Source organism: Leuciscus leuciscus (genome assembly GCF_965113295.1).
Source record: "Leuciscus leuciscus genome assembly, chromosome: 18".
Taxonomy (NCBI): Eukaryota; Metazoa; Chordata; class Actinopteri; order Cypriniformes; family Leuciscidae; genus Leuciscus; species Leuciscus leuciscus.
In genome coordinates, this window is record NC_138742.1 from 3,442,251 (window position 1) to 3,458,635 (window position 16,385).

The 16,385-nt window shown below is 37.3% G+C and overlaps 2 protein-coding genes across 3 annotated transcripts in view; both read left to right on the forward strand.

Annotated features, from left to right (window-relative positions):
* The window catches only part of LOC309480260 (uncharacterized protein), a 104,817-nt gene that overhangs the window by 49,521 nt on the left and 38,911 nt on the right, over positions 1–16,385 (forward strand). The window contains exons 13-15 of the mRNA XM_082144671.1: positions 4,699–4,849; positions 7,261–7,287; positions 7,410–7,978. Coding sequence (XP_082000797.1) covers positions 4,699–4,849; positions 7,261–7,287; positions 7,410–7,960 — 729 coding nt within the window. The 3' untranslated portion in view covers positions 7,961–7,978. The remainder of the gene's footprint in view (positions 1–4,698; positions 4,850–7,260; positions 7,288–7,409; positions 7,979–16,385) is intronic.
* Positions 1–16,385, forward strand: part of LOC309480902 (E3 ubiquitin-protein ligase TRIM39-like) — a 76,364-nt gene that overhangs the window by 21,068 nt on the left and 38,911 nt on the right. The gene's annotated exons all lie outside the window — the stretch shown is intronic.

Sequence of the window (16,385 nt, forward strand, 5' to 3'; positions counted from 1 at the left end):
ACAATAGTAACATATTTCTGATATTAATTTATATAAATATAATAAATATATATAATATATATATAAAATATATAAAATATATAAATATATTTCTGATATAAATTAAACCACATTTTTATTTTGACGGGTAGTGAAGATCTGTTTCAGCAGAGTGTATTATGCGTTCTCTCAGAGCAGCTCTCTAAATGTTCATTCATTAAATCATGTCCTCATATTGTTTGTTAGACGCCGAAAACACATCAGCCATACTTGAGTATGCAATAGACAAACCGGAGCAGCTCGTTCACACAGGCACACAACATTTACACAGCAGTCTTTTTGCGCTTTGAGACCATGTCGCGATTGGATTGATTGCACAGCTATAATTTCAATTTATTCATATGGCCTACATCATTGCGTGTTTTACGTGACATCTGCATGTTAATTCCATTTGCATGACTGGATTCGGGGATGCGCTCTGCAAACGGGACATACCTTTATCTGCATGGATAGATGGTCTATGTTTCCTCCTTTTAGAGCCACATTGCGTCCACATTTTCAGCAAATTGGATATCTAACCACGCGTTTTTCCTAGATCTAAATTCACATAGCCTTCTGGCCATGGTTCGCTTCATAATAATTCGAGGGCGTTTCTCTTCCAGCTGAGTCAGCGTCACCTTTTTTGCACGTTTGTTCTCCCGCCCCTCAATCAATGTAGCAGTTTCCGGAGCGCGATTTTTTTTTTCCAAACTTTGTAAATTATTATTATAATTTTTTTTTTTTTTTACTCAGTAACGGATGTGATTTAAAATGTAGCGAAGTACAATACTTCAAACAAAACGTACTTAAGTAAAAGTAAAATTACAGATTTTAAAAACTACTTGAAAAAGTAGAAGTACACAAAAAAACTACTCAATTACGTAACGCGAGTAAATGTAATTCGTTACTTTCCACCTCTGTTAACATTGATGTTAGTTTGTCTCTTTTAGCGCAAGTAATTATGTTTAGGGTTCTTCTTATATTGTTGGCACTCTGTCTATTAGGAATAAATCCTGTTTGATCTGGCTTAATCAGAGTAGTAATATGTTTTTGAACTCTATGTGCTAAAATACTTGTCAGTATTTTCTGATCATTGCATATCAGGCTGATGGGTCTATATCCTTCACAGAGTGTTGGGTCTTTCCCTTCTTTATGAACCACAGATATAATGGCCTGTGACCATGTCTCCGGAGGATTATTCTTAGAGAGAGAGTATCTAAACACTTTGGTTAGTATGGGCGCAAGGTCATTTATGAAGCATTTGTAAAATTCTCCAGGAAGCCCATCGACTCCTGGAGATTTGTTGCTTTTCAATCTTTTTATAGCCTCTCTTATTTCTGTTTCTGTAATTGGTGTTATCATCTGTTTAGATGTTTCTTCTGATAATGTGGGGAGATTTAAACCAGTAAGGAAAGTATCAGTATCCTTTCCTGATGTTTGTAATCTTGGTTCTTTGTATAAGTTTTGGTAGAATGATGCAAAGGCATCTGCTACCTCTTTGGGTTGAGATACTGTTCTACTCAGTGTAGGATGACAAACCTTGGATACAGTACGATTAGCTTGAGCTTTACGAAGTTGAAATGCTAGAAGGCGGCTAGCTTTATTCCCCATCTCGTAATATCTCTGTTTAGAAAATCTTAAAGCCCCTTCCGCTTTATATGACAGGAGTTTGTCTAAGGCTTTTCTTGTCTCCTTAAGTTCTGTAGCAATGTTGCTCATTCTTGTGGTTTTGTGTTGTGTCTCTAAAAGCTTTATTTTATTTTCCAGATTTAGTTGTTCCTTGAGTCGCTGTCTTTTTATTTTTGATGATATCTGTATTATTTTTCCTCTCATAACTGCTTTTGCTCCCTCCCACAGAATTGAAGGATTAACTTCACCATTATCATTGATCTCAAAATATTCTTTTATGGTTTTGCTTAACTCTTCTACTATTTCAGACTTATTCAGCAGTGATACGTTTAACCTCCAATATCTGAAAAAAGAGTGCATGCCTAGATCTACTTTCAGCACAATAGGTGCATGATCACTCAGGGTTATACTGTAGGTTCAATGAAACAGTCTGTTACTTTATGCATGTATTGTTGGGGGAGACAGAAAAAATCAATCCTTGAGTAACTATTGTGGACATTAGAGAAGAAACTGAAATCTTTCCCTTTTGGGTTTTTAGCTCTCCATGGGTCAGTAAGACCCAGTTCGGACATAAAGTTATTTAAGGTTTTTGTTTTGGAGCACTGAGATCCCTTCTCAGTGGGTATCCTATCCAGTTTCCCATCCTGCACTGCATTAAAGTCCCCTCCTATTATTAATACCCCCTTTGCATTACCTGCAATGATGTTAGCGATCTCTCTAAAGAACATTGGATCATACTCGTTTGGGGCATATACATTTAGTATGGATACCTCATTTCCTCCAGCAGTCCCAACCACCATGACATAACGACCTGATTTATCCTGTATCACCTTCTCTGCATTAAAGGCCAAGTTTCTGTTGATTAAAATAGCCACCCCTCTTTTTTTCCCATTTGAGGCACTATATACTAAATTAACCCATTCCCTTCTTAATTTTATATGCTCACTCTCTGATAAGTGGGTTTCTTGTAATAATGCAATTGAGCATTGCATTTTTTTGAGCTGATTGAATATTTTCTTCCTTTTGATAGGATGGTTTAATCCATGGACATTATAGCTTACTACAATCAGTTTATCAATGTGGATAACAGTATCCCATGATTTTGACCTTTATAGTAGACATTAATTTTCCAAATGTAGACTCATACCCGTGTTTACAAAGCATCTTATGTGACTGCTTAATTGTAAGAATAACATATAACTTCCACCATTGTGGAGAACAAGAACTCACAGATAGAACAAGAAAAAAAAAAAACTTTCAAAAACCCGACTGTTCTAACAAGCATAAACAAGCATTTAAGTCTCAACAAGGACAGAGAGTTGTGACCGGTCTCTCTGGGGATATGCACACAGTGCTGTTGCAACTATCGTATAGCTTACAAGTGATAAGTTGACTGTAATATGGCTTAATGTAAACGCAGACAAAAAAAAAAAAAGAGAGAAAAAAAAAAAAAAAGAGAGAAAAAAAAAAAAAAACGCTCAACTGAGGAGAACCCATCCTCTCTTATTAGTCGTCTTTAAATAATAAAACTAGCCAAACATGTGTTACAGGGTAAATCGGTTTTTTTTTTTTTTTTTTTTATCACTAACTTACTCACAGTTCAGTAATGTTTCATTTGTTCATCGATGGCCACCATGGAGAATGCTCTTCAAGTACGTGTTGGTCATTGAATTCGCTCTGTTTGACGTTGAAGCCTCGGTCCATTTGTTTTTCAAAAGTTCTGCCTGTAGTGTCTCACGTTCGTTCAATTGAACCTGGATACCCAACTCTCCGTGCGGCCGCGTCTGCGAGGGTCGTGAAGGTCTTCGTTACAGATTTCAGGTGAATTTTCAGCTTGGCAGGAAATGGCGATTGAGCTTTGATGTTCTTCTCCTTTAGCAATTTCATCACGTCTCTTACTTGCTTGCGTTTCTTCTGGATGTCTGATGTGTAGTCCTGGTCAAAGAAAATCCTCTGTCCGTTATATGGCACTCCTCTGCGGTGTTTCCATGCTTCTTGGATTACCGTTTCTTTGATTCTGTAGTCCAGAAATCTAACGATAATGGATCTCGGGGGGCTCGCTGCGTCTTTCGGTTTCATAGTCAGTGAGCGATGTGCTCTCTCTACATTTAAGTTGAGCTCTTCTGGTAATGTCAGTGAGGTTCGGATGAGATCAATTACGAAACTCAGCATGTCTTTGTTGGTTTCTTCGTCTTCTTTCACGCCGTATATGCGGACGTTATTCCGTCTTGCTCTGGACTCTAGGTCTTCACATTTTGCAGACAAGCTGGCATCTCTTATGAAGGGCTCGCTCGTTTCTTTGCGACTTATCTTCTGCATCACTCAGCCTCTGTTCGTATTCAGTCACACGTTGTTCTAATTTCGTCATCCTTTCGTCTACTTCGGCCAGTGCGGCTTCTACTCTTGCTAAGGAGTCTTTAGTGTCTTTAGAGGCTTCAGCGTGCTCCTTTCTTAGTATTCGCAGCTCGGCTAGCACTGCCGCCATGTGCTCTTCCCCTCCCTCGTCCTTTGGGTTCGGTTGTTCATCTTTTTTCGATGCTTTACCCTTCTTATCTGTATCTTTTCGATTGCAGGCCATTTCGATTGATTATTGTGAGTGTTTTTTGCAGAATATAAGGTTTACAATTAAGGTTTGGCTAGTTTTTACAAATTCTCCTCTGGGAGCTTAAAAATCAGGCTGCCGTGACAACCATGACGTCACAGGAAGTCTCCTTCGACACCATTATCAAAACGATCCTCATTCACACGGATCTGCGAAAACGACTAAAAACCCTGTATTCTGCTGCCAGGCCATTAGATGGCGATGAAGCACTATAGACTGAACATAAGACAAAGCTTAATTTGCATATTTAAATATTTTAGAAATGTTTTAATAGAGAAAATATAAGCAATTCTTCATGTAATCAATCAACTAGGGGAAGTACGGTGCTATCATCCATATCCATACAGAGGTTTTGCCTCAACTGTGTTAGAAAGCTCCTGTGTAAAACATATTGATCTGCTTTAATAATAATGATCCTATTTACCAGTCTTCTCTCTCTCCTGCTGTAGATGAGCTCATCCCTGAACACTCGTCCACACACCAAGAACTGGACTGAGATCAGGATTGACTCTGATGGGAATGTGAACTCTCTGAAAAGAGCTCTGACTGAACTGAAGAAAACTCTAGATGAGACACTGAATGAAAAACTCAGTCAAACTGGTATGTGAATATCAAATACAGAGTGTAGATTTTTTGTTATTAACTTAGAAATTACGTTTTTTCAAGGAATATTATGGGTTGAATAAAAAGTTGGTGATCACCACAATTATTTTGTCTCAGTCTGCAAAAGATCACACTGTTTGAGAAATATAACCATAACATAACTTACACTTGCCATGTTAGCATTAGACTGGTGTGATAAAATCACTGACTAAACGTAGAGTATGTAAAGTTATATCCAAACTTTAACTGTTATAACCAGTTATTACAGTATTACTTTAACTTTAGAGACATGTGAGTGATATGATGTGACTATTCATGAACAAACACTAATACAAATCACTGTAAAAATTGTAACATGCTATAAAAAAAAAAGATAATAATATTACACATGATATTTTAGGTAGTTTTTAAGGCTTGATTTCTTTAATGAAATATACCTGAATAAATCATGTAAAATCTCCTAAATTATTTAATATATATGACACAATGAATTTAATATAATTTTATAATAATTTTATATTTTCTTTGTGAAATGTATTTTTATTTATTTAAGTTGACTCTCAAAAGTGTGTGATTTTTAGTGAACGGAAATGACCTGTTTGAAATGGACTTGTATTGTATTTGACAGTGATCCTGGTTTATCCAAAGGTTTTTTTTTTCTTTTCTTCTCCATTCTGTCATTGATGGAGTTTTGGTTCATTGCCACTGTCTCCTTTGGCTTTTGGCTTGCTTAGTTGGGGACATTTAATATTCAACAATATTATTGATCTCCTGCATTGACACCATTATATGAGAACTGAACTGAGCTGGACGATGACATTACGGTTTTCTCCAGAGTGGCTTTATATATAAATCAACTAAATTAATAACTTTTAACAACAAAAATGAACTTACTTAAGCTGGAATGTGATGCTATTTTCTTCTAGAAACAAACTTTGTTGCATTATTATCTCTGTAAAGCCGCTTTGAAACAATCTGTATTGTAAATAGCTCTATATAAATGAAGGTGACTTGACTTTAAGTTATGTTGTACAAGTAAAAGACTGTATCTGCTCAGCACAGCACAATACACACACTTGTTACTGCACTGGCATTAGCAAAGCTAGACGGCGGTGTGTAAATTGAGTTACTCTCCCACTTCTGCTAGTTTACTGAGATCTCTTATCCCGTGTGAACTGGCCATTAATATTACAGACGTCCTGTGGTAAAATTACACTCCATCTACCCTTGTAGAGTTAACCCTGTCCGAATAGGGCTTTGAATCATTCACTCATTCGATTCGTTCAAATGGCTGATTCATAGAGACAGAGCGCAACGCGTCATAATCTGAAGAGCACGCCCACTGGGGGGGAAAACAATCCAACCGTCTCCATTGACTTTGCATTGCGAGAGGCTGCCTCCTTGTCATTTATGACATAACAAAAGACAGAAAAATGCCTAAAAGCTGCTGTGTGACAAGGTGTACAGCAAACAAGCTAAACAACCCAGAAATACATTTTTATAAGCTTCCGAAACGTAAAAGCCAGCCTTTAAGGAGGCAAAAGTGGATACAGGCAATAAGACGTGAAGCATCAGCAGGAAGAACGGGTAAATTGTGGGATCCTGACACTCAGTATGTCTACGTGTGCAGTAAACATTTTGTCACTGGTAAAGTCAAATATCCAAATGTCAGTTTTATATATTATATTTACGTAAGCTAAGCTGTAGCATTTACAATATCATGTCGCGTTCCAGTGGGGGTAGTTCTCAGAGTAGTTCGAGAACTAGTTGCGCTCTGCCTCAATTGATCCACTTTTATGTCCTGAAACAACCGTTTTTTGGGGTCAACAGCTTATAAAAATGTATTTCTGGGTTATTTAGCTTGTTTGCTGTACACCTTGTCACATAGCAGCTTTTAGACATTGTTTTGTTTTTTGTTATAAGTCATAAATGACAAGGAGGCAGCCTCTCGCAATGCAGAGTCAATGGAGACGGTTTGATTGTGCAACGAGCAATGGAAACTCTTTCACATGTCAAACATAACTGAACATTAAACATTAACTGATGTTTCCCTTCACTCAAAAACACATACAATAAAACTTAATTTCAATATTTACTCTCCATTTCCAGCCATGTGCAAAGCATGCTGGGAACTAACAATGGTGTCTCTAAATAAAACTGCATAATTGAACTAATTCTCTAAAAATAAATAGGTAGCCTTCTTTCCTTCATTTAATCAGCTTAATCGGTTCCTCAATTCAAGCCTCAAAACTGCTTAAGTTTCCTTAAAAACTGAGGAAAATGTCTCTCTTGGTTTTATTAGTGAAATGTTCTCATGCCACTGATGCTGCCAGTAGAGAGAAACTCACTGTTAACCTGAAATTATTGCTATAAATAATTCATCATTATATTGTCATCTGTGTCCACAGGGTTGAAGTTTGTGCAGAAGTTTGCAGGTACAGTGTGACTGACACAATTTTCTTCAATACACTCACAATACATTGTTTATATTTAGTATTATATAATGTACATATGAAAATGTTTGTTCTGTTGATTGATAATGTCTGATCTCTCTCAGTGGATGTGACTCTGGATCCTGATACGGCTCATCCACGTCTCATCCTGTCTGATGATGGAAAACAAGTCAGTGAAGGAGACATTGAGCAGGACGTCCCAGAAAACCCAAAGAGATTTGATGAGGTTTCTTGTGTTCTGGCAAAGCAGGGATTCAGTTCAGGGAGATTTTACTATGAGGTGCAGGTGAAGGGAAAGACTGAGTGGACTTTAGGAGTGATCAGAGAATCCATTAACAGGAAGGAGGAGGACATCACACTGAGTCCTGAGGATGGAGTCTGGACTGTGATGCTGAATGAAAATGAATATGAAGCTTGTGATAATTCACCTGTCTCTCTATCTCTGAGAGGGAAACCTGAGAAGGTTGGTGTGTTTGTGGATTATGAGGAGGGTCTGGTCTCTTTTTATGACGTGGAGTCCAGATCTCATATCTACTCTTTCACTGGTCAGACTTTCACTGACAAACTCTATCCTTATTTTTACCCGTGCGATAATGATGAAGGTAAAAACTCAAACCCACTGATCATCACTCCTGTCTCACCTTTAATGGATTAGAATATGTAAATGAAAACCAAAAAAAGATTTTGTACTAAACCACAATCAAGTAGATTTTACCAGAACAATTTATAATAATACAGTAATAAAGCACTTAAGTAATTTACAAACTATTAATTTATAGTTAATTAATAGTTTTTAAACTGTAGTTAATACATTAATGAACTATATACAAATAGTGAGTTCTTCATTCATTGTCACTTTAATAAGTGTTTAATTTGTTCATATATAAAGAGTTAGATTATGCTTTGTTAACAATTTATTAATCATAAATAGTTCTTACTTTACACTGTAAAAATAAAAAGTGCCTGGAGGAACCTTTAGGGGTTCTTCACTTCACCGGCGGAACCGTCTGCAGATCCTCTAGACACGCTTTAAAGGGTCAGTTCTCTGAGGAACCACACAGGTTCAGGTCCTATGTTACTATGCTTACCATTAACCATTAATTACCATTAACATAAACTTAGAATTGTTTATTACATATTTTAGATCCATTTAAATGCATACACTTCCATGCACTTGGGGAAAAAAAGCTAGTAATAGATAAATATCAATGAATAGAATACACAAAAATAGTATAATACATAAGCAACATGAATAATCAACCATGCATATACAATAGGCTATACAAGAAAAGACATCTCAACACAATGAATGGAAACACATGTTCCATGTAATAAATCAATGCAAAAAGAACTGACATTAACATTTTGACTATCCTAGTTAAAAATGTGCATCTTCACTTAACTTAAGTTTTATTAAGCTTAAGTTAAGTGACTGTTCTTTATTAACCCTCTGAGGTCTGAGCTGTTTTCTGGCCCTGGAGGTGGTCTGACATGCTCTGACATTTGTGTTTTTTTCTGTTACTAGTGACATTTTCATGGCTAAAGTCTAATTACACTGTATTCAGCACAAACTCTGCTACAATAATATGTCAGCAGCATGTATGTAAAAGTTTGTAGTTTTGAGATAATGACATTTATGCGTGGTTTGTGAAAATACCAAAAAAAATTCTCACTGAAATAAGGCCATGAAACCCATACTGATTATTTCTTCACAAGACTTTTGAAAATTGTATGACATAGCCTAGAATATTTGCTCCAAAACTATGTGAAAATCACCCTGACTGCTCATTCAGATAAGACAATATATTGATTTAAAATTTCTAAGACGTGTTTTGTGTGACAAAGCCATATGCGAAGAGGCGTGATCATCTCATTAATATGTAAGCTTTTTACACCTGAGAAAGACAAAGACACTCCCCTAACTGCCCTATTAGGAGCGATCAGGCCCTGTCATTCAGAGCAACCTTGCACAAAGAATGAGGAGATTTAAAAAAGAATGGCTTTTAGATTGTTTGGATTTATTTACAACACAACACAATACAAAAATACAAATGACAAAAGAGCACATTGAAAACAATGATCCAAAGACAGAGACCTTTGTGCCATTCCTAAAAACATACCTTTCATTTACAAGGTGTTTGATTTTCACTTTACCATGTTCATGTACAGAGACTCATGTGAATGTTGAAGTCAGCAGGACTCAGTTGCATCTGGTCCCTGAAAGAAAAAAAAAAAGAAAAAACTGTGAACATACTGATATCAAGAGGAACTATAGGGCTGCACGATTTTGGGAATAGATTTTAGATTTTTCTGGTTAAAATTTCTTTTTAAAATTCACAGAATACACACACACACACACACACACACGTTTCCAACAATATATAATGAACACCAGGTTTGTTGTGCCTTGTAGGCATAGGCTACGCAGTGCTGCATAAAATAATAATAACAATAAATTAAATCTTCCAAAAGATTTCAAGAACAACTACGCTAGAGAAAAATATATTGATTATCATATGTTACTTCAAATGTTTCCATTCGTTATGATGATATGAAATGAGATAATAGTAAAAACATAAAGCCTAATGTTTGGTGTATTTTTCCTTTCAAACGCAATCGCCCCAAAATATGATACTAAAACCCACAGCGCGCTCCAAAATATGATACATTCAAACGCCATCGCGCTCCAAAATATTAAACATTATGGTTATACATATCTATGTTTGAGCAGATATCCACAAACAGTATTTAACAGTAAACACGGGTCTAAATAGTATAATATTCACCATATATCTAGCAACAGTTCAACTGCAATGTGAAGTTTATGCAACAATACCATAAACTAATAAGTAAGAATTTCTTACCTTACATCTTTCTTGTCTTCAAATCGCGTTCTTCTTCTTCTGATGTAAATCCAATGTAAGCTCAGACGTGTCTTCCAAACTCGACGAAAAGCAGAGACTTGTGAAGTGTTTTGGTGTTTTGTGTTTGAGGTAACGAGGGCGTTCGCGTCCCATGTGGAGATTTGCATGTGAATCTCTTTTGCGCGAGTGGGCGTGTCGAATTAAAAAGTAATTAGCAAGCGTTTGAGATACTGGACATCCTGTTGGTTTTATACAAATTACTTAAACAGAGAATATTTGTTTTCAGTTTGAATCCGATCATTTAAAAGTACACACTTAAATGTGTATAAAGGTGTATGGCTCATAAATGTGTGAGAAGTATTCGCTGAGTTTTGTTTCAGTTTATAGACGTGCTCAAGAAAAAAAAGTTCACCGCGACGGAGAGGCAGAACGCACACCCTGTTTATTTTCTTTATTTTACAAAAGCACAATGTTTTGATTTGATTGTAAGTGGACACATAAAAAAGTAGAAATATCACAGATTATTTTTTTATATTTCTTTTTTCTGTATAACCATAAATGACGGAGTAATTTAAGTTTATGTTGCTGCTATGTGAAAAAAATCCAGCAAAACGCGTCGGCGCGTTTCTCGACCTCAGAGGGTTAAATAGTCTGACGTCACTGTTTCCAAATCCAAAAGCTCTATCAGATGCAAACAAACGATGCTAATATACACTCATTGTGCTGTAATATTCCTGAAAATTATGATCCTAACTTTGATCTCTATACCGAAATCTCAGATGGTTAGTTATTCAGCTATTTTGAAAAAGCTTAAATGTGTGACTTGAATCATCAGTGCTCATTAATGGTTGTTGAGTATTCTCACTAGAAACAAGGTAGAGGAAGTAGAAGTAGAGGCTTCGACCCGGAAACAGTATTCCTAATATGTCACAACAAGCAGAAAACATTTTCCATTATAACAGAGTTAAGGTGCAGTAAAATGAGCTGTTGTTCTGTGAATTTTCACTGGTGAATTCCAGTCATTTCCATAAGAATCCACACGATCTGCAATTTCGAGTGTGGTTACACTGTAAACCCTAACGCTCAAAATAATGAATTGGTTTGAGTAGGACAAACTTAAATTAAACTAATTAGCTCAGTCAAATGAACTTTTATGAGTATTTAGCACTTTCTTTTTCTTTCAAGTTCACAGAACTGATACATTTTAAGTAAACTGAACTGTTTCATTGTTTTTAGTTTTATGAAATTATTTCTTTTAATTTAGACAATCTTTAAGTTTAACGGAAACGGCTGGGATCTCTATTTCCCAGCATGCTTTGCCGATGGCACTCGAAAGGGAGAGTAAATGCTCATATTAAGTGTAATATAATGGGTTTTTTTTGTGCAAGATTAATGTTAAGTGGGAGATTTAGTAGTGATTAATGTTTTGTTATGCTAATTTAGAAGAATTTCTGTTAATGTTGGTTTTAGGATAGTTACCATCATTGTGACAAGTGGTGCATGTGATTTGAGAGCAAAGAAAACATTAATATTGCTGCGCTACTGTATAACATACTATTGTTAACATGTTTACAAACTAGTATGCTAGCAAACTAGCTTGTTAAAGCTAGCTAAGCTTACACTAAGCAAATTATTCACATTGAGATTGCATGAAGGTTTAAAGTTAAAGTGTAACTTGCAGGTAAAATTTTTCTCTAAGAAAATGCAATAAACATAAAGATAAGAACCGCCCGCCACTGTTTTGTATGTTTTTCATACCAAAATGCTGAATATAATATGAAAAGTTGGTACTTTTTAGTGGTTTTAAGCACTCCCGCTCCCTTCCACTAGGCTGGGCGTGACGTCATAAAAGGAACTCCAAGCCTAGAGTTACTGTAGTCTAATGGCAAGTAGGCTAGCAGTTATATTGAAATAACTCAATTGTAAACATAATCGTGTGTGCTGGCTTCAAGAGGACCGTGATCCTGCCAGAAATGAGAGTAAGCTATTCGCAAAACAAACGGGTTCAGGCAGCATGCACGCAAAATTAAACCGAACTTTTATTTTGACGGGTTGCCGTGAAGACCTTTGAGTTTCTGTGCGTGTATGATATGACGATAGTTTTTCTCAAATGAAACGGTAAAATGACTCAGAGTGGCTCTGGAGATGAATTTCATCATGTCATCATATCATGACTGGCAGCAGCTAGACTGAAAACAGCGCGAGCATCACTCGTGCTTCAGTGTGTGTGTGTGTGTGTGTGTGTGTGTGTGAGGTAAATGACACGCGCGTCTGCGCCATTCATTCACACAGAGACAAACAGAACATGCAAGGTTAATATTTAAATAGTATTTCTGCAGTTTAATATACACAGACACTATATCGTGGTATATATCGGCTACAGTGCTCATCATAGTAATGAAAGTTAGTCTGGAGCCCCGTACGTGCTTAGATAAACATGGAAGCGACTTAACGCAGCTGCCTATTACTGGTTACCGAATATACCCGGTACTACAGAAATGCTGGTACCGTCACATTTTCAGTACCGAAGTACCGGTACTTTGACAACACTAGTTTCCTACCTCCTCAGTCTCCCAGTCATTCTCTATAATCAAGCCACAAACAGTAGGAGTCTAGCAGAGTATGGTTGCAACTTCCTTTTATGACGTCATCACCCAGTTGCTGTAAAAACACGCTACCTTTGAAGAAACCCCAATAAATGTTATTTTAACGCATTTTAAGACAGACATTTTTACATATATACATATTGAGCACTTTAATTTACACATTAATTGGTTGTGGTGGTTAACCTGCAAGTTACACTTTAAATGTATGAATTTGTATACTCTTATTTGTATACAACATTTCAAGTCAAGAACAATTAAAATATATAAGTACAAAATATAAATCTGCCAGTTCTGCTTACATAAACTTGAATTTCTTAACTTAAAAAAATTTAGGCAACTGATTGCCTTACATTTTTTGAGTTTTGCCAACTTATTCGGGTTTACTGCTTTTGTTATCAAGGAGAGAAAAGCTGCTGGATGAATTGCTAACTAATACTAAATCATTAAATAATATCTGGATGCCTTCATGTAGTAAAAGTTCCCCAGCATGTATGTACAGTATGTGTATAGCACTGTTATTTTAATTGAATCATGTTCCAAAACTGACCAACTGAAGTGCAATGTTCAATAAAGAGAGAGAACCGTAAACTGATCGTCTGAATTTATTTATTATATATTTTGAAATGAGTGAAGAACAATGGAATTTTACACCAGAAATGTGAAAAAAATTACAAATAAACGTGTGATGGTCAAGAGAGCTTCAGAAATCAGAATCAAGGCAGATCCAGTGAAAAAAGATGAAGGCTGATTTGAAAAAGATTACAAGTTAATAGAAGTTTCAGTGGCATTAATGACATTGATTAGTACATTGTATGGATTGTGCTTTCTGTGTTGATGCAGGTTTACACGTGTCATACGGTAATTAACCACAAGGTGGGAGTATTGTATTGTATTGTACAAGAGATCGGAGATGCCGATATTTTGCTGTGTTCAGTGATGAGCGCCAGTGCATTGAAACGTTTTTTTTTTTATTATACCAAAATGTTCCACCTGACATGAGGCCTATACAAATGCTTACTGATTTTAAATGGGTTTGTTTGGGAATGAAGGCTACATTTAATCCACAGCAAGCACATCTCAACATGATCCTACTTTAAATATAGAATAGGAAAAAAACCTTCTTGAGTCTCCTCTGCATATTACATGTCACTTTTACACGTGCCTCAGATACACTTTAATTTTCCATACTTTTGAATTACGTCTGTATAAAGCAGTTTATAATGACCCCAAGACACAGGACTTTTATTATACAATTCTTAGACAAAATGGCAGATGCCAACAGTTTCCAAGGTAGAATTGGTTAAAAAATGTTTAAGGTGTAGCTTAGCAAATGTGTATTTGCATGCATGTATCTATAAAGGAATTTTGACTAGTCAGAATGTTAATTCCAGATATCTACATTGAAATTCTAGTCACAAAGCTAAATGCAGATATCTCCAAACTAAGAACGGTCTTCCTAGTCAAAAATCTGTTTGTTATATCCATAATTAAATTGAATATATTTTTACATGAGATTTGACAAGGAATAATTCAAATTCAAAATATCTCTTATTAAGTTTTGCCTAGTCAAAAAATCCAATTCAAGATATCTACAATTGTAATTTGACTAGTAATAAATGACTTTCAGACATCCTCAAATGTATTTTGGATATCTTTAAAAATGATAAATTAAAGATATCTTCAATTTGATTACGACTAGTCAAAAACCAGTTAGAGATATCTTGAATTATAATTTTTACTAGTAATAATTTAGGTAGAGATTTAATTATCACTAGTAAAATTGTAATTCGAGATATCTCTAATTAGAATTATGCCTAGCAGAAAATCAATTATAAATATCTTTAATTACAATTTCTACTAGCAATTTCTACTTCCAATGGAAGTCAATTTAAGAATATGACTAATCATAATCACATTGTGGATAAAGTACCTACAGCGAGGTGGAGGGTAGGGACCCGACTCGGGAGGCATAGCGTCTCGAAGTGGGGTCTGAGTGTCCGGTCTCAACAGTGTCACTGAAAAGGCCGTCTCGTGAGATGGAACATCGAGAAAGCAAACGTTGGTGATATCTCGCACCACTGCAAGGTTTAGCCAGGGGGCGCTTCTGGTCCACCAGGGTGGATCGTCTGGCCGAGGGCCAACGCTGTGACTTTAATCACAGTCAGTCACCATGCGCAGCTCAACCCCGACTCAGAACTACCCTTGTGCATTATGAGTGTTTTGGCCTTCACAGACTTGCAGGGTGGCCGTCACATGCAGGGAAGACGCGGTCTACAGTAGCACTGAAGCCCCACCACTGAGGGTAGTGAGAGAAGAAAAACTTTTTCTGCAGATTTAGGCATCTTTGGCTTGCCATATTGGCACCAATATGCTTCCATAGTTCTTCACACACATCTGTAAAGGCCCGGGGGCAGGGCAAGATGATTTACGCGTCACAGCCAGGGAAAGCACGGCTGTCAAGTCTGAATTTGATTCAGCATGAGCACGCACACCATTACAGTGGGAAGCTCAGCATCATCTTCATTTCCAGAGCGTAACAGCCCTCTCTCCGATGTAGCGATCGACATCTGATCCTCAGCTGGAGCCCCGAATGAAATGCTAGGTCCATCATGAGAAGGACCAGCAATCCCATCCGGAAGCTGCCAGGCATGCGAGACAGTGAACGTGGTCGTCAAACTCGACGGCACACGGCGTGCTGAGCGCTCAAGCGCTAATGAGAAAGGCAAGACGAACAATGTGCCGACATGGTAATGCTCTCATGAGAGAACATGAACCACCCACGAACGCAGTGTCAGCATGTTTGCGATGCGATAGAGGAGTGAGGGGTCCAGAGGGGTTGGTTACCGGGCGGGGAGGCCCTCACTGTGATCCTCAGGTCACCCTGGCTATTCGCCGAAGTAGCCGTTTTCACGAGTTTGCGAGCAAGGTGAGGCGAACAACGTGCCAACGTGGTCGTTGCAGTGGTCGTGGCAGTCACAGCACGTTTAAGCCGAGGCATGTGAAACAGTGATCGTGGCCGTCAAATGATGATAGGAAACGACCGCATCCAGAAAAAAAAAAAAAGACGCAACGTCACACCCATGTTTGCTCTTTTAGGGAATACTCTCTCTAGTGCTGAAGCCCGCTGTGTACTCACACACTCTTTGAAGGCGCAACCTCTCTCTCAGGCTTGTAAAACAGCAACTCTTTGAAGGTGCAACAATCTCGAAGAACTGTGAAAACTGCTGTTTATGCAGCTCTCTGAAGTCCCGATCTCCACTGTGAGAGCTGTCACACCATCACCAACTCGAGAGGCTCCTACAAAAAGAACAACAGACTCGTCTTGGTAAACTCGTCTGTGAATTCGCAGAGCAGAACATATGAACTGCTCAGCTTTGAAGCGAAAGGCAAATATGCGACGCACCTCTGCTCATTATATATCCTCACTGCAAGGCAGAGCAGCTGGTACAATTATCGCATACCAATGTGCATTGGCTCGTTTAGTTTACACGTGAAGTGGATTGGTCTCCCTGGCGTAATCCCAATTTCGTCGGTCTAACCTGACGTGACGTCGGGAGTGACCGACTGAACGGGAACACAGAAGATTTCACTGTGAAACATGTTTAGAGTG